At 40.1% G+C, this 19,093-nt stretch overlaps 1 protein-coding gene across 3 annotated transcripts; it reads right to left on the bottom strand.

Annotated features, from left to right (window-relative positions):
• Positions 1 to 724: 724 nt before the first annotated feature.
• On the bottom strand, positions 725 to 17,148 carry lnx2b (ligand of numb-protein X 2b). 3 transcript variants are annotated; one of them, XM_067599561.1, is made up of 10 exons: positions 16,829 to 17,148; positions 10,791 to 11,384; positions 9,213 to 9,406; positions 7,206 to 7,405; positions 5,453 to 5,884; positions 4,228 to 4,374; positions 3,132 to 3,306; positions 2,722 to 2,965; positions 2,464 to 2,622; positions 725 to 2,359 (listed from the first exon to the last, which is right to left on the bottom strand). In XM_067599561.1, the coding sequence occupies exons 2-10, from the start codon at positions 11,195 to 11,197 to the stop codon at positions 2,224 to 2,226; spliced, it is 2,094 nt and encodes a 697-aa protein (XP_067455662.1). In that variant the 5' UTR covers positions 11,198 to 11,384; positions 16,829 to 17,148; the 3' UTR covers positions 725 to 2,223. The 3 variants fall into 3 exon arrangements, with proteins under 3 accessions (XP_067455662.1, XP_067455664.1, XP_067455663.1); XM_067599563.1 differs by lacking the exon at positions 16,829 to 17,148 and adding an exon at positions 12,360 to 12,478; XM_067599562.1 differs by lacking the exon at positions 16,829 to 17,148 and having other exon boundaries at positions 10,791 to 11,482.
• Between the last annotated feature and the right edge of the window lie 1,945 nt (positions 17,149 to 19,093).

Raw genomic sequence — 19,093 nt, 5'->3', positions numbered from 1 at the left:
CATGCAGATATTGACACACTTGAACCCTGCCGCCTATGTACACACTGTGCAGTATTCAGATGCTCCGTGTCTCATTGGATCCTGTGTGGTGCACAGACTTTATAAGAATATGCACTAAGTTTGATCATCTTTAACTTTGCATGCATGGACATATCACTTAATCAAGTGTCATGTGGAAATAAAAAATACATTTTAGGAGTGTTTCAGTTGTCTAAAATTGATTGATTGTAATTTTGAAAGCTAAAGAATGAACATAACCTGGATCATCTCTTTATTTCATGCAGTTTCTGTCCACTAGGTGTCACACTGAGCCATGAACAGACTGTGCAGTGTAGTGGACATTTATGGTTGTAAATAATTTCAACCATTTGCACTCATGCTGTGGTTTACTCTAAATGTTATTTTCTAATCAGCCAAAACCACCAAAAATGAAAGAAAAAAAAACATCTGATCAAAATGATGATGAACAAAAAGCAGCTCATTAAGTCAAGTAATATACTGTACAATGAAATTAACTTGTAAGATGCAGTGAGTCTGTGCCATTTCCCTCACACTGAAGATGTATATATAAAATATAAAATATTGTGATTCTATTTGTTCTTGTTCTTTAACTTCCTCCCCAAAAAGCCTTTTCTGTGTGATCTTCCCAGAACAGCTTCATACCGCTTTAGACAACTGACCCCCAGCAGTGCAGTTAGAAGCCATGATAAACAGAGAAACAGCATCATTTGTTATGCTTTTATTGAACGTGATGAAACAGCGGACGGGGCCAACGCACATATTACCAACTTTATTATTTCACAGCCGGACTTGAAAACAATATTCTGAACTGTTCAATAATGTCTTGTATCAATACAAGAAAGGCCACTGGGAATGTGTCGACATAAAAAGAAAGAGGTAACACAAATGATCTTAACAAGGCCGCAACAATCATGAGGGGAAAAAACATTTTGGTACTGTGGACATTTAAGGCAAGTGTACATTCTGGTTTGTCCTTCAGTGTCTACAAAGCACTCACTTATCAAAGCCATTCAGTATGAGCCATTATATCATTTCAAAATAAATACAGAGCACTGGCAATTTTACATGTATCAATTAATAAATGAAAAGCTGTTGAACGTCTTTATTTATTGATGACAAACCCTTTTAAAGAAAGAAAAAACAAACATCCGCAATGGGATTGATACCTTAATATTACCTTCTATTCACCAACTCACAGTTTCTAAATATGTCCAAACGTATTTCCTGCTGCACTGTTTACAAGTATCAACAGCTGACAGGAAATAAACTTGGACCCAAGCAGTTTCCTGCCAGTGCAATCCCAATTAAATGGTTTATACAGGTTTCCTATTAATTTTAGGAGTGTGTGGAATATAAGTGGTTACTTGGATAGGACAGTATCTTTGCATTATAAGTATTCCCAACCTTTTAAGCCCTTAAGAACTTGAATGCAGCTTGAGTCAACTCCAGCAAATCGTCTGTAGGAAAATGTGACTGTTTGATTCGTTACTCAAATTTCCATAATGGCTTTATTATCCTACTTAAAGCGTTCTGTTTCAAGGTTTTAAAAAGTGCAATAAAAATAAAGTTGATAAAATCACACTAGTGGTATAACAGGTATGACAGGATGATTTTTGTGTCTTTGGCATCAGTCTATACAGTCAGGAGTCATTTTGATATATGTACTCATCTATATATAAGTCTACATATTTGCACCGTATTTCATCTTTGGATGCTGTTTATGCAAATTACTTGAATCAAGTCATGACTAACAAATGATAACATCATTTAACAGGTAAGCAAAAATATACTGAGCTTCAGAAAAGGATCAAAAAGGTGTTCCAATAAAATAACAATCCTTCCACTTTGTTCCTTGCATATAATTCACTGATTGTCATCATGTTTGCACCCTGAATAAACCCCAAAGTGTTCACCGAGTTACACAATCAACGTCCTTTGCATGCACCAGACAATACAACCAAACAGGTAACTGCCGAGATTATGCTTGTGAGAGTCATTTCTTCTGTGCACGGGGGTGATTCTTAAGTACACACATGTTCTGTATTACATAGCTGATAAAAAGCCCTTACAACAAAGTAACCTAACAAAGTGGCAGGGACAGTGAGTGGCCTTGCAAGGAATGCCGCTGAACACGTACATGTTTGTGTGCACACCAAACAGAGTGAGAGAAAGGAAAACAAGAGTGAGTGAGTTTCTTTTTTGCTACACCAGACTCCCAGGCCACGACACCACAGTCAGCGTGACTTTATTCTTCTGCAGCTTGAGCATGGGGATGAGAGACGAGTTGTTCATTCCCACTGTTGTGGCTCCGTTGACCGCCACTATCTCATCACCGCACCTGGAGAGAAACCACAGCCCATCGGTGAATGTGGAGTAAGAGTGATGAAAGGACACAAGAGTCGATAATGTCATGTTACGGGTGTCAAACTGGGGTTGACTCACTTAAGGCGTCCGTCAAAGTGAGCAGGTGTACCAGGCACGATGGTTTTGATGAAGAAGGGCTGCTGGCCGTGGCTCTCCTCGTAGCCTCCGACGATACTGAAGCCCCAGCTCTCATTGTTGGTCTTTTGCAGGACGATGTCCCGGCACCAGTGCATTGGACTGGAATGACACAGACAGAGTCAGAGGTAAGTCTTGCAATGTGCACAGGTGAAGTGGAGGAACAGAATTCAGGTTGAGTGATGGTATTAGGGTGTGTACCTCGGTAATCCAAGCCAGCGAGTCCACAGCGGAGTCCAGTTGAGGGCGTCTTCTCGTGGGTCGTCCATGGGGTCCATTTCATCCTTGTTGGCAGCCTCGGGGTCCTCCTCTGAGTCCTCGGAGACGGTCTGGATGACACGGAGCACCACCTGGGGCTGAGCTGTCTGTGCCTTCAGTGCAGAAACGGCCTCGTTGTATGACAGCTGGGTCAGGTCTACACCGTTGATACTCAGCAGAACGTCACCTACAAATGATTTTTCAGTTGAGTTTGAAATTAAAGAAGTGATCCCATTCTTTATATCTGTAAACTCACAATATAAACCCCTTCCTATGCATTTTCATTTAACCACAACATGTAGTTTCTGTTACAACTTTTTTTAAAACATAAAATCACAGATGCTGTTTTGTACCTCTTTTGATGGTGCCATCTCGGTGCAGACAACCGACGGGCTGCACACTTGTGATGTAGACAGGCAGGCGGCTGCGACAGTCTCTCCCCCCAGCAATAGTAATGCCCAGGGAAAGCCGAGGCTCCTTCTTCAGGCTCACGGTCTTCTCCTGGCTGGAAAACCCACCTGGAGGATCCTGTATGAACAATGAGCCAGATTTAATACTTCATAATGACAAACATGTTGATCAAGATTAGATTTCAAGATTGTATGGATTTTTTTTTTTGAAAATCTCTACTCGTTTTTAAGATCTCATGTTCCACAAATTCTCCGCAAAAACATCAAGTTTCCAAGTTACATACATGAAATCTGTGCTGCCAATTAACTTTAGCCTTTCCAGGATCCTTTGACTTAATTGATACCACTCGTAGAAACAAATGTGAAACATTTGAGATGGAGCTGAGAGGTAAGGGTAGAGGCAACGTGTGAGGATCAACACTAAGCTCTCGTAGTGGAAAAGATGTGTGGAAAATGACAGCTTCAACCAGCCTCCTTGTTGCTCTCTGGAGTCTGTAAACCATCAGAAGGGAAGCTTGGGGGAGGGGGGGAGGCTCTTCCTCCCCCCCAGCAGGGAACCCATCCCCCCCCAGCAAGACGAAAAGGCTCGACTCTGCAGGCGAAAGCTAACTGTTACTAGCTTTGATCCTCTGCCACCCAAAGAAACAACCAAAAAAACAACAAGACAGTGGCCCCGTAGTGGCAGAGTGAGCAGCACCCCGGGCCTTTTGATCAGGACAGAGGGAGGCCCTCGAGAAGGGCTTTCATCTTTGTTCACCGACGCAGGTGTCTGCTCTCAAAGCTTCTCACTCCCAAGTGGGGGGTTGCTATTCTTTCTGCTGACAGTGTATGGTACAACTGAGTGTGATTCACAATTACACTGTGTAAACAGAAGCACAGGATACTACAATCAGCATTGTTGCTAGTAGCGTAACATGAGGTTAAATTCACGTAGCCCACAGCTGGAAAGGGCCCAAACAAAAATATATTTGATTAAAAAGGGAGGCCAAGAGCAATCTTTAGTTTGAACACTGATATGTAAGCAAATGTTCCGTATTACTTTCATGTAGGTGGACCGCCGTCTAAAGTACTGCGGCTCAGGCGCCCTCCTGGCTGCTCTGCTGTGTTGTCCCTCTCTGCTGCTTCCTCCTTCCTCCTGAGTGTCTGCAGGCCTCATCACCACAAAGTTCACACGCACCTCGCTGGCCTGCACACAAGAAAAAAGCATTTTATTAGACAACAAATGCAAACAGAACATTATGTAAAATACCATCACGGTCACCAATAGTTTTCCATGTTTTATCTAATGAACAAACATACAGTACTTTACATTAGTGCCAACTATTTTACAAACAAAATCATGAGTTTTCAAATTGATTTGCAGGCCTCCTGATGATACTGGTTTACATTAATTTCAGGATGGTATGAAAATCAAGTTGCTAATTCTTAAAAATGGCTTGAACTGTAAAACTTAACCAGCTTTGTGTTTACTCTGCTAGCAGTGGGGTGAATGACCATGATGGTTTCTGTGTCCTTTTGTATTGTAACACTTCAGTTCAGAACAAGCTATCTGGAAAAGAACCGTCCTGATCACTATGAAAAAATAATGGATTTTTATGGTCCTCACAGGACATTTCCTACTGAATTTGGTGGAAATTCCAATTACTGATGGTGTTAAACAACCAATAAGACCTGGCTACTGAACAACTGCTTTTTTAATGCTTTAGTTACTTAACTCACATTATCCTTGTTATTTGTTTTATTTGTTTATCAATTTGATAGTGTTTGTCTTTTTCTGTAATCTCCATTTATTTTGAGATTTTTACATTCTTGGGGTGGAGGTTATGTTGGTTGGGGAATGTCATCAGAATGGGCTGGAAAATAGGAGACACTGTTTGATGCAAGGTCACACAATATATATGTCATATGTATTTGGATGAAATATATTACCTTGCTGTACATATATACTGTGTATGTTTAAAAGATTTAGTAAAAGCAACAAAAAAAAGGTATCATTATCCTTTTCAGAATGTCACTGTTTACATATTATTTATCATCTTGTTTTTGTTGGGTTTTTTTTTTTACAGGAATTTGATGCTCTTTGGCAGCTATTGTTGCTTCCTTAAATCCACGAACAAGGATGAGTTTAAAACAGTTCCACACTATCACATGATAAAACTTTGACAAAAAATAAAGGTCTAAATGTTCACTGTAATGGACTGCCTATCAAACTCAGTTTGTAGTTAATGTTTAATGTGGCTTTTCTGTATATGACAGAGAAATACCTGTATGATCTGGGCGGCGCTCTCAGGTGTACCATGTCTCAGGTCATGTCCGTTGATGGCCAACACCTTGTCATTGTTCCTCAGTTTTCCATCTTTGGCTGCCAAACCACCGGCCAGCAGGTCCAGGATGAAAACCCCACTCTCATCTGATTTGCGGATGAGTTTGATGCCGAGTGGTTCGGTGCGCAGACTCTTCATTAGCATCACCTGCAGGACTGTGCCAGGGTTGTGATTGGAGGTAGCGTTGCCATGGTTACTGTGGGAAGGCTGGGGGGCAGTGGAAGTGTTGGACGAGGAAGGGTGATGATCAGAGCGTGGATCTCTTGATTTGAAACCTTTCTCCTGCATTACAGTGAGCCTGAGAGGGCCAGGCTGCCTCAGCACTGCGATGGCCCGAGCGTGAGGGACAGAAGCCAGACTGACGTCATTCACCTGGAAACACGACACCACAGACGGAAAAACAAGAGAGTCAACAGTCTACCACCAACAAGTCAGTACATACTGAACATGAGTGCCACTATGGCAAGATATGAGAAGTATTACATTAAACAGGAAAGCAAGACTGAACAAATATCTTACTTTTCCTCAATAGATAATTATGTTAAAGTCAGACAAAAAGCATTTAATTGATCTTCCTGAAACTTGTTGCTCTGTTTCAATATGTGACATCTGAATATCTGACTTTCAGTTAATTTCTTGGTCTTTTCCTCATCAGAACCATAACAAGATAGGAATTGAATGCTTCTTCTGTCAAAGTCATCTTTGCTTCACAAATCTGATGTAACAGTGACCCTTCACCAAAAAAAAAAAAAAAAAAAAAAATCAAATCAATGCATCGATTCAAGTGGAGGAGAAAGATTGAGTTTCAAGAAATAACTGATTCAATTGTCACCATATCTCTTTACATCCAGCAGCCCAAAAAAAACTGCAGCTAATGTTACAGAACCTGAGGGCACCGTGTTGTTCTCTGAGGTTTTTGTTTCATTTTCAGGTTTGGAATTGGTTGGTTTTAGAGGAAAAGCTGCATTTTGGAGGACACACTGAAGCAGGGGTGCCAGAGCCGAGGCTGAAATAGTCTATAAGATCAGTTTACAGTTGTACCGCATTCCAGGAGAGCTGGAGGGTAGAAATCCAAGTAGAAGGACATTGTTGGAAGAGAAGAAACAACAATTATTAATATCTCCTTCAAGTCATATTCTGTACTTCCAGTCTCCTCTCTTGTGACCAAAAGTGTTCCTAGTTTACATTTGGGTTCATGCAAATCAATAGTTGAACAAACAAACAAAAAGCGTGTTCATAAATATGTATAACATCCATATTTAAATAAATTAAATTATTAACAACAGCAGAAAATTACAAACTTTTTCAATTGAAACAGATTAAATTTTAGTCCTCTTCATGTTTAAATATTGAGAGATAGGGGGTTTCCTCAATCAGTGGCAGTTATCAGAAAAAGTTGCTTAGAGTGACAGGAGGCGTTTGTGATCAGCATTATTAAACATGCCCTGTTGCCATGGAGCTAAAACTTGTTTTTCTTGATTATCTGCTTTCCCATGCCCGGCTGCAAAGCGTTGTGTTTACAACACCATGAGAATGTAATGACAAGGTGTTTACACAAAAATATATTCCACTGAACTGTGTCAGACTATGCCGCCAGAATACTTATGACTTCCCATGTGGATTTCAAAACAGATCAGAAGAGAAAAACATCACATTCCTCACTTCACTTAAGGTTATTATTACTCTCACTCACCTCTAAGATATGGTCCCCTGGGGCCAGTCTGCCATCGCGAGCTGCTAGCGAGTCGCGGACAATCTCTTGGATGACTACGTTCCCCAGCGGTGTGTCTTTCCCCCCCACGATGCGCAGGCCCAGCTCCTGCTCAGGCTCCTCTCTGAACAGCTCCACCACATTGGCCTCAGCCACCAGACTGGACCGCAGGGGGGTGTTGTCTGGAGGGAAGAGGGGCAGAAAGCCAGGTGGAATAACTATGGTTGTATTTCCAGTTTATGAAACAAACACTCTTGCACTTGCCTTCAAGCACTCAGCTCTCTTTGGCTGAATTTTACCTCTTAAATACCCCTTAAAACACACTAAATGCACTTACCAAATATAACCACTTAAAGGATAATTCTGTTTTTCTTGGGTTTTATTCTTTGGTGATGATTTCTATTGGTGTAATATATAAATATATAACATTGTATTCACCAAGGTAATTGCTGAGATTTAGGAACATGGCAACATCTCTAAATAATAAGTCAGAAGTGGAAAGAAACATGAGTGGTTAACCACATGTATGTAACAAGATAGTTTTCCTGTGCAATGACGGATTATTACTGATATTTTGGGTGCACTTACTTCTGTTTTACTTCTGGCTAATCAGTAATAACTTTGTTTCAAAAAAGTATCATAACCTGTAGAAATGATGGCCAGAACTATCTGAAAATATTATATACTGGAATTATCCTTTAAACAGCACTTTGGAGAGACTGTTAAGCAGAACATTTGTGATTAATGTGAAATTATAACTAAACTAAACTAAAATGGTCTTTCACATATTTGCAAATGACAAATCACTCAGAAAATAAGAATTGTAAACATGACAGCCAAACAAACTCTACATATTGTAAATTAAAGGAATACTATTTTGCTATTTTACACTATTCAACGTAAAGATACAAGCTATACATACTTTATATCTCAAAATTGTGGAGTATGCCTTTTCCAGACAAGAGAAAACCATAAAATTCACAATGCTGTGTCAACCAAAAGCATGATGTTGAACTATAGGTGACATTTGTTTTTACAGCACAGTGAACAAAAGCTAGTCATAGATAAGAAAGAGAAGCAGAGTGGACCTCAACGTGTAATCATCTCAGTAAAACTATGAGTTTTATAAGTTTTAGCACACTGGCATTGGTCTGATTTTATACACAGACCATACAAGTATGTACACGCTATAGTCAATTCCTTAGTAGTGATACAAATCTTTTTAGTACCAACAGCATTACAAAAGGATATATTCAGCTGACAGCAGTGATGAAACAACCTAATCTGGGTGAGTCAACATGCTGACATGTTTAAGCTGAGAAAATATTTTTTAAACACTCAGTAAAAAGAAGACGTAATTGCATATTTAAAAAGTGTAAACTCAGTGTATTTCACTTACATCTCTGAGGATTTTAAGGGCATTAAAGGCAGTAATTCAATTAAAGTAGAGATGAAAATGACAACAGTGCAAACTTCTCTGTGGACACTGATTACTAGTTGCCAGGCAACAATGTTTTAGTGGACTTTGATCCTTGGAATGGGCTTGCAAGTAGGGAAAAAAAAACCCTCAAAGGGTTTTTCCTTATGAATGAGACACTCTGGTTAAAACATCTGTGAGCTGGTACATGTTCCTACGGCTATACTGATGATTCACTTGTGACAGACTTAGGAATCAAAACCTTGAGGCGAAAAACATCAGCAATTCCTGTCTGTTTTGACAACCACCCCCACTGAAGGGAGTGGGCGCATGGATTTAGGTTTTCTGCAATCATTCCAGAGAGGAAACTTTCGGTTCAAAGGGGCAGCTTCTACAAACATTATCCAGTTTCACTGCAACAGTCTGACCAACATGTAATTGCAAATCGCTAATTTTGCTAGGAAGTTGTGATTCTGATTGTGTGTTGGTGGCTGCAAAGAAAAAAGAAAAGTCACTTGGGGCTGAATCGCTGTTATACTGGTAGCTGTTAGGATGATAAAATGACTCCATACCATCCTCACTTTCTTCAAAGGCAGGATTAATTAGCCCAGGCTCAGGCTGATCTCTTGTGGGATTTCGGGGTTGCGTTGCTGAATGTTTAGCATCAACAGATGACTCGTTGTCACCCTTTCGTCCCTTCAACTCGTTCCAAGAGGGCCTCTTCCTCTTCTCTGCTTCCTCCCTCAGTCTTCTAAAAACAGGACATCTGGGAAAAGACAGGAACATGAGGAAACTAGTCAGAGAGCGATACGGGTGATGAGCCATACACATGATGTTAAACGTGATTTGGAAAAGGTGAAGAGGTGACAAGATGAGAGAACAAGTGTACTTATGCACGGAGTTCAGAGGAGAAGCACTATGCAGATAAGTAGAAAATTTCACTGCATTGCAGGGTGTCTGGGTGAGACAGAGTGCTGGGACTGCTGCTTGGTCCTCATGTCTGAACTTTGCCTCCTCGTTGTGTGCACAGAGGGGCTGCAGTTGGACTATTTGCCCCCCACAACTGACCGCGTCAAAACTAGCCACCAAGATGATAAGCACCTCTCTGGCCATGTGGAAAAACAAGACGACTGACCTGCAGCTTGTCTTGAGCGCAGTAATTACAAGTTTGTATGTCTGAAGAGGAACTGTACCTTAGTCCGTTTTTAGAAATAATATTACAGCTTTAAAGAGGGAAAACACATTCCTTGAAAGGACACACGGAAGAGAAACGGTTTCAATGATAGTCGTCGTACATTCCTAAGAAGTTCGCCAGAATACTTTTATCAGGGCATAATGACCTTTCCAGATCTTATGTTTGTCTTCAAGTGAAAAAACTTGGTGGTACAAGACATTTGACACACTTAACAATATAATGCAGCCACTTTACTTTAAAGGAATGGTTTGACATTTTGGGAAATGCACCCATTCTTTTTCTTGTTGAGAGTTGAATGAGAAGATCGATACCATTTTCATATCTGTTATATAATGTCCGTTATAATCTTTTTTTGGGTTATAAAACTACAGCCAGCAACTGGTTAGCTTAGCTTAGCATAAAGACTGGAAACAGGGGGGGAAAGGCTCCATTCGAAGGTAACTGTGGTTTTACGGCGGATTTATGTGCCACTATGTCTTAGCCAATAGCCAGTGACTTCTTGGACTCCTGTTGTCACCATTATGTTGCCAGACAACCAGCGGAGACCCTAGGAAGTCAATGCACCTGTCCAAGAAGTAGTCCAGTACATAACCCCACATAAATTAAACAAACAATTTAAATCATGTTAATTAGGGCATGTTAACTTCATATTAATTTGACAGATATAAGAGTAGTATCAGTGGTATAACTATTACACAGGATTACATTACATTGTATAAGTGTTTGGATATTGTGTTCATTTTTTTTTTTTAAAGGCTGGTAGGATATAAGATATTTTTACATTTCCATATACAGTACCAGTCAACCAGTCAGATTTTAGAATTGGAAAATTGAACCATTTCCCTTTATTTTAGCCAGATATAGACCCAATAACCACTGATATTGCTGCCATCGAATGTCAGCATGACTCTGTGATCTTTGACCTCATCCCTAACCACAACAAGAGGAGTCTTACCTGTTGTGCAGGTGAGGCTGTAGTTCACACCGTTGCATCTGCTGCTGGCAGTCTGCATAGTGAGGGCACGTCACAGTCAACTTGTCCAGCAGGTTCCTGACCAGCAGGCTGGATGGACGGCACTGATGTAACTGCAGCCGCTGGCGGTCCACAGGGCAGAAGTCCTGCTCTTTCAAGAAGTTGCTCAGACAATGAAAGCAGTAAGTGTGGCCACAAGGGGTGTCCATAGGTTTGAGTAGGGGCTGCAGACAGATGTGGCATACCAGCTCATCGTCCACATCATCCTGGTACTCGTACAGGTGACTGTCCTGGCCGTCATGCTGCTGGCCACACTCCTTACAAACTCTGGCCCATGAAAGGCCTGCGGTGTAGGTGCTGCTGGCAATCTTGGTTTCTGTTGTAGCCATTGGCTCAGTCCAAACGTCTGTTGCACAGGGAAAGTTCTGCGTCCGTTTCTACACAGCTGCTTATCTCCTCAAAAACTGTGTCCAGTATATTTCGTGAGGTCTATGTCTGCATCTCAAAAGCTGGATCAACAAGTGAAACAATCGTCCATAGTCACAATGTTATCTCCATGTCTTCATTTTGATTTTTCTGTTGAAAGAGAGACACAGTAAGTTCTGCTGCAGAAGCTGTACTATTCCTACTCATACTGGCCAACTCCACAGGAAATGACAAATCCACAGAGCAACAGCAATATAGCAGCAAGCCACAGCTGCTTCCTCTCAGCAAGTTTCCTGAGGGACAAAAGGAATTCTCATCTCAGCTAAAAAGTCACTATGCACGTAACTGAAAGCTGAACTGAAACTGAAAACTAAACTCTGTGCAATGAGGCAAGAGAAAGCGGACTAAAGTCAAACCACCGCTAATGGGAAGGAACAAAGGCATGGTACTACACGGGAGTAAGAATTCTGAATGGACTGGGCAGAAATGCAATTCCCATCATTAATGGCCCCTTGCATCCAATCAGCAGTGATCTCCATCCCTTTGTGCAGCTCCTAATCTCCTCTAATTCCTTCTCATAAGGAGACTGCTGATGAGGAATGCATTCTTTTGAGAAACTTCTGGTCATTTACTCCACATATGAACAAATAAATCAGATAAACTGACATTTCATGAAACACACCAAATATGGTATCGATCGCATAAGATCTAGCTTGTAAAATGAATTGCATTTAATAAACTGTGTGTGTGTGTGGAGATAGGTAGGGAGAGCTTCCAAGGAGACCAGAAATATTAGGAGCAAAAGTACAGTTAAGTAGCGGTAAATGGCTTTTGTACAACATAAACAAGGAGTTTTGAGCTGAATGTTTTGACCGGCATCATTTTAGAAGATTTCATGCTGTCTGAAGGACTAAAGTGGGACAGACAAATACCAACAAATACTACCTTCAGATGCATATCCTCAATATAAAAAGGAGTAAAGCAAACAGTGTAATTTTCCTTTGCACATTGCCATACATAATATGAAAAAAAGAGCTACCTTACGCCTCTTTCTCTCTATGACTCAAATCCAGATTCCAGGTACAAAAAGACTGCTTTAGCTTCAGTTACCTTCAAGCTACTCACCCAAGATGATATCTTTGTTGTCAAGCGCCCAGTAGCCACTGCACGCAAACACGAGACTCTAACCTAGCAGCTGCCTTAAGCCTGAATGAAACCAGAGCCCTGCCTCCCCTGCACACCGTCAGGATAAGGTCTGTGTGTGTGTGTGTGTGTGTGGACACATATTTGTGTGCATGAGCGTGGATGTGTATGAGCTCTGGCTGCACCGCTGTAAGGAATGCAGAGGGGAATTGGTGTAACTAGGCAGAGTGAAGCTCAGCTGAGAGGACAGGAGAAGTGTTCCCTCTGCCTCCATCAATGTCAGTGAATGTGTGTGTGTGTGTGTGTGTGTGTGTGTGTGTTTGGGGGGGTGGGGGACTCAAGCTGCTGATGTTGCACAACCACAGGGAAAGTACTCTCAATAGCTTAGTGATTGATAGCAAACACAAACGCCTGATTACAAATATGAGTCCTTCCACAGACGTACACACTTGCTGAGGTCATACAGGCCTCCCCTCCCTGTCTTTGTCTTTACTGTGCACAAGTGATACCTACTCTTGAAATGGATAGGGGTCATGGATCCTGTAGCACAGAGAGAGAAGCACAGTAGAAACCAGGCTGTGCTCCATTTATTTGGGAAAAAAACATGACCTGGTGCAAGAATGTGAAACAAGAGGTAAACAATAAATTCACTACTCTGCCCTGCTGTAAAGGGTATATCTAGTTCTCTTATCGATAAAACATTCCCAGTTTCAATTTTTCCACTGTTATCAAATTCCTTTATACTGAAGGTGTGTTATTTGCTTTGTGATACATAGACGTGCACTTGCAGGGAGTCAAAGCTGGCCACAGAGCACCCAAAGGCTTTTACTGAGGATGCAGTCTTGATTAGAGTGAAGGATGGCAGGTAGACATTCAGCGACCCTGGAGATGACGGGTACCTGAGTATCCAGTTGTTGTGTCTGCAGGTGGCTCTGAAGCTGCATGTCCACTAACGCTACAGTAACACAACAGTTTATCACTGTGTCTCTCATAGCTACAGCATGCTGCTATGAAATCAATAAAGGTACTCATCTTTCCTGGGATCCTCCACATGAAATGGAGACGTATCAAAATGTTATAGCATCATGTAAAAAAAGTGTAGTTAAGAGACAATTAGTTGATACACTGTTTACAGCTTCTTAAATGTAAGCTTTGCCACTTTTCTATAATGTCACGGTAAATTTAATACTTTTGGGTTTTGGATTTTTGGTCAGAGAAAACTGCCACTCTGAAGAGGTACCTTTAGCCTCTGTGAAATTATTCGCCCAAGAGCTGCAAAGATTAGTCGACTGACAGAAAACGGATCTGGAACAATTATGATGATCATCTTTTTTAATGCTGAAATTCTCTGGTTCCAGTTTCTCATTATGAATATTTAATGGTTTCCTTAAGTCCTCTACAACTGTTAACTGAATATCTTTGGAGTTTTGGACTCTTTGTCGGACTAAACAAAATATTTTCACTCATTTTCTGATATTTTACAAAGCAAATGACTATTCAAGAAAATAATTAGTAACGAAAATATTTGTTAGTTGGATTCTGACATTGAACAGACTCAACAGCTAACCAATTTACGCCCCCCCCCCCCCACAAAAAGAAATCAATGAAAGTCATTGTTCATTGCAGCCCCAAAAAGTGTAAGTTTTCATTATGGATTTTAGTTTCATCTACTGTTTCAAAAATCCTTCTTTTGTCTTAGGTTTCTTTGTGAAAGCTTATGTAATACCACAACATAACATAACAAGTACAGTTTCACAGATATGGATTAAACCTAATCCTATACCAGAGCAGAAACATTATTTTACAGGAATCCAGGACTTAAAGAAACATTTTAGACTAAAGCTCATATCTGTAGCACAACAAGACAGTTCCCCAGCTGATACAGTGAAATATGTTTTTACAGGTTTACAGCCAAACAACGGATATCTGCTCAATACAACCCGCTTTAATGAAGGAACGCTTTAGCCAAATCAAATGCCTTGTAACCATGTGACAGTCTAAGCTTTCGAGGGAAATGTCTCTGGCCGCACAGTGTCCTCCAGTCTCACAGAGGATTACCCAAGGTGGCGTTTAAAGCTGAGCCAACTCACTTGCTTTGATGGTCGATATGAGTGAGTCACATGTGCTGCCACACCCTCGGTGAACGCAGGTGAGGCGGCAACGGTAGACAAATAAATTCTCCAGACCATGAGACAGCAGGTGTGTCATGTCTACCTCCATCTTATACCAATGTCGGGAATTGCCAGCAAAAAGAGACACATAAAACACTACATGACATGGAAAATAAAACAAATTACTACCCCTCTTGTTTGAGTATGACACAATGAAGTGAAGATCTCCATCATGTCTCAGTTTTTACAGTAGCATCAATTACACATTACTCATTACTAGAGCGACATGGATATTTTCTTTTATCTGTGCCTGTCTTGAATTTAGAGTACTGCTTCCTTTGTAATTAAAATAAAATGCTATATTTATCTATCTATTTTGAGCGGTGTTTGAATGTTACGTAACTGCTATGGAAACAATGTGCAAAGTCTGCTGCTTTAAATAAAATGACCAGTATTTGCAAGGCATATATCTATACGCGGGAAATCATCAACAACATCCGTGTGATCAACATATGTGTGTGTTTGTAATCCAACGTGTTTTCTACTCCACCTTTTTCCATACCAGAACATCTATACTGTGAACCAACCCAGCTTGATGTTAAGCCTCACTATGTACTCACGTGTTGTGTGTTAACAGTGTCTCGCCTACAAAACACACACACACACACACACACACAGAGGTTGAGCTTATATTCAGAGAGTTCCTGAGCCTCCCACTGTATGACAGCCTGCCAGTGTACATATAACAAACTGGGCTCAAACACCAACCATGACATAACTTATCAGTCAAGGATGTCACCTTTGTATTAACCATCAAGAACAGAAGGTAATAGTAGTTCATTAACAAAGAGTCTCTGCTTATTGTCACTAAGTTTACATAACTCACTGGATCATCAATTGAATATTGAGATGAATTCATTACCCAGCCAACTGACGATTGGTGATTGATTGATTTTGCTCAATAAAGATAAGAAGTCAAACGTGACTGTTTGGGATCTGACAAAACTTATTAGGTAACCTTTACATTATCTCAATTTTACTACTACACTTATGGTCATTTATTAAAAATGCCTTCTCTGTTGTCTGTGTACTTGCAACTACTGCAGAATTGGCGCAATTACTATTTAAGCAGAAATATTGTTGCTAGACTAAATATGACTCAAGGTGAAGTCAGATTATCTTTATTAAAAACTACTCAGGTACAAAAGTAGCATTTTTGAAGTAAACACATAGCTGCACAAAATCACACTAAAAGAAGCCAATGGAGCACCAACTACAGCACTAAAATGCTGCTTACATAGTAGTGTTTCAATAATGTCATTACTATTATACATAAATTATAACACTCTAAAAGTGTCCATTATGCATATTACTCAAGATGGAGTCAGATTGCTTTTGTTAAAAAGTATTCACACTAAATGGGTACTTATATAAAAGTATTCATTATGCATAATGGCCCCTTTAAGATTACTATAATTTTCTTATCATAAATATATTATTGAAACACTAATATGTAAGCAGCATTATAATGCTGCAGCTGCTGAGGTGAAATTATGTAACTACTATATATACTGTCAGCTAGTATAATGTATAACAATGCATCTTATTTTATAAATTGATCATATGTTTTGAATGTAAGATCTTTATCAACAAAGTAATCAATAACTACAGTAGTCAAACAATGTAGTGGAGTATAAAGTACAATATTTTCCTTAGAAGCATAAAGTAGCCTTAAATGAAAATACTTCAAAATTGTACTTAAGTTCAGTACTTCAGTAAATGTCCTCACAGTTAATACAACCAGATACAGACCAATACGTCTTTAATTCAGTGATGATTTCCACAAAGTCACCAACGTGTACATGAGGAAAAAGAAACTCAGTCTGAGCATTGTGTGATCACTTTCCAGCCCTGCCTGGATGTCTGTGCTGTCACCAGGACCATAAATAACTCAGTGCGTCCCCTCCTCACGTCAGCCCATGTTGCTGTCGGTTTGCTCCTACTCGCTACACGAATGTGGCAGATCCAAGTGACAGAGGAGGTAATAAAAGTTCAGCTTTTTTCGGTGAAGAGAGTGACAGTATGACGGCTCATACAGCCTCGTACCTGAACATGGCTTCACCTTCAGCACGTAGAGCGCTAACGTTTAACGGCTACACGCCTCGAGGACGGTAACTCACTTTTTTTCAGTCAAACGGCTCAATGTGTGCTCTAATACATTCCTTTTTACAATTAACCACAAGCTCGGTACACCCCTGACAGCCTGAAACAGCTTTGTTTGGTGTTTGTTTACATAAATGGCACAGAATTGGCTCAAGTAAAGACTGAAACTCGTCTTACCTGTGTGGAGGTTCCCCCCCTCCCCGGAAGCAGCAGCAGCAGCTAACCTATCGCTAGCTAAAACAAAGAGATCACTGTGAACTCACTGACAAACGAACTTTAAAACAGCTCAGAGACTGGCCAGCGTCCAACTACACCGCCGAGAGTCGTCATTTTTTTACCGCATTGCTGTGGGTGAATTATCCCGACTAGTTGTCCCAGGTGTAGCTCGTCCTACATGGGGGAAGGCTGGGCCACTTCACCAGTTTCGAGCAAACACACTGAAAAGCCAGGAGACGTTCAGGTTCAGCACAGGAAGGAGTCCAGGCAGGTGTACACACTGCACTGCTGTGTTATGTGGTTGTAAAAGTAGTACTGTCCTTATCAGTCACTTATTAGCTACAGAATAATCATGCAATAAAATAACAGCTATCTGTTATAACGAATAGTCGGTTGAAACAGCAACTTATTCCAGTTTCTGTTTTGTATTTAGTTCAAAGGCAGTTGTGGAGGAAGTAATCAGATCATTTAGTTTAATAAAAGTACCAATAGAGCAATGTAAAAATACTCCATTACAAGTAAAAGTCCTGCATGAAAAATCCTACTTAAATATATAAGTATTATCAGCTTGATGTAGTTAAAGTATTGCAGTAAAAGTAGTGGTTTGGTCCCTCTGACTGATATATTATTATATATGACATCATTAGATTATTAATACTGAGGCATCAGTGTGTAAGCAGCATGTTACTGTTGTAGCTGCTGGAAGTAGTTTCAACTACTTTATATAAAGTTAGCTAGTTTAGTCCAGTGATTCCCAACCTAGGGGTCGGGGCCCCTCCATAGGGTCACCAGATAAATCTGAGGGGTTGTGAGATGATTAATGGGAGAGGAAAGAAGAAAAAACAAAATTCTGTCACACAAATTTATTTTCAGTTTTTGGACTTGTTCTCTAATCTTTGATTTTGGTGAAATATTGGATCATTTGAACATTTATTGAAATGAAACCATGTGAGAAGTTTAGAGGGAAAAATCACTATTTGGTGGAGCTCTTAACAACTCATAAACATCTGAAATGTGACCCCGACTACACTGTGCTTTTTGTAAGATGTCAAAAGTGAAAAAGGTTGGAAACCACTGGTTTCATCTTTAACAATGTGCTGTATTTTAAAAGCTTGTTATATTATCCATTGTGTCAAATCTCCATTTGAAAAGTAACTAAAGCTGTCAAATAAATGTAGTGGAGAAGAAAGTAAGATATTTCCCTCTGAAATGGAGTGGAGTGGAAGTAGCATAAAATGGAAATCCTCAAGTAAAGTTAAGTACCTCAAATTGAACTTAAGTACAGTACTTTAGTAAATGGACTTCCACTACTAATTTCTTGCTATGTTATTCAGCAAGGAGCTTTGGGAAAGAGAATTAAAAAAAGAAAAGGCTGCTCACATTAAAGAAGAGTCACAGTCTTTCAAATGTATTTTTCAAATCTATATTAACACAGTGTTTCACTGATATCATAGTCCTATAGGCTATACTTAAGTATATGTATGTCAAGGGTCAGGGGTCATATGTATGTCTGGCCCAACCATGGGCCAGATTCTTTCAGCACTGTTTATTTGGGGGTCGATGTTGTACAGGCACAGGGAAAACATGTTTTTGATACGCTTTTGTTTGTATAAACCAGTTTTAGGGTTGTATCTGAGGGCATATGTTATGATTGAAGCTGAAGTTCTGTTACTGACACAAATCTGTTCTGGTCAGATGGGACAAATTATGTTATGTACCTCTATTCATTGGGTTTTACATAAGCTGTGTGTTTACATCGTTATCTACTTTAGATTGATTAAGAGATTTGATGTCATCTATAAAACTTCAGCCTTCTTTAGGGGGCTAAATATTTTTGTTGGAGGGCCAGATTTGGCCCACGGGCCACTATTTGCCTACCACTGAGGTATTTATATGGAAGTATAGTACTACATTTCGTTTTGTATATGACATGTCATTCACAAAATAGTCAAGTCAGGTCAGTTTTATTTTATAGCCTAATACCACAAATCACAGATTAAGTTCAGGGGATTTTACAATCTGCACAGTAATACAACATCCTCTTTCCATAGACTCTCGATTCAAATAAGGAAAAAAAACCTCAGGAAGAGCAACAGAGGAGGGATCCCTCTCCCAGGACGGACCGACATGCAATAGATGTTTGTACAGACTAGACTGAGAAAGTCAAATTACAGAAAAACAGCAAACAAATCTATGAAATCTGTATGAAAGACTGATGTAAGACAA

This window comes from Thunnus thynnus, chromosome 9 (genome assembly GCF_963924715.1).
Source record: "Thunnus thynnus chromosome 9, fThuThy2.1, whole genome shotgun sequence".
In the NCBI taxonomy this organism is placed as follows: Eukaryota; Metazoa; Chordata; class Actinopteri; order Scombriformes; family Scombridae; genus Thunnus; species Thunnus thynnus.
This window is presented reverse-complemented; position numbering and strand designations above follow the sequence as displayed.

Coding starts and splice junctions, on each gene's coding strand:
- lnx2b (XM_067599561.1), bottom strand. CDS start 11,197: ATGGCTACAACAGAAACCAAGATTGCCAGCAGCACCTACACCGCAGGC. Junction 9,407..10,790: donor CAGCCTCACCTGCACAACAG/GTAAGACTCCTC, acceptor GTCTTTTCCCAG/ATGTCCTGTTTTTAGAAGAC. Junction 3,307..4,227: donor GGCGGTCCACCTACATGAAA/GTAATACGGAAC, acceptor TTGTTCATACAG/GATCCTCCAGGTGGGTTTTC.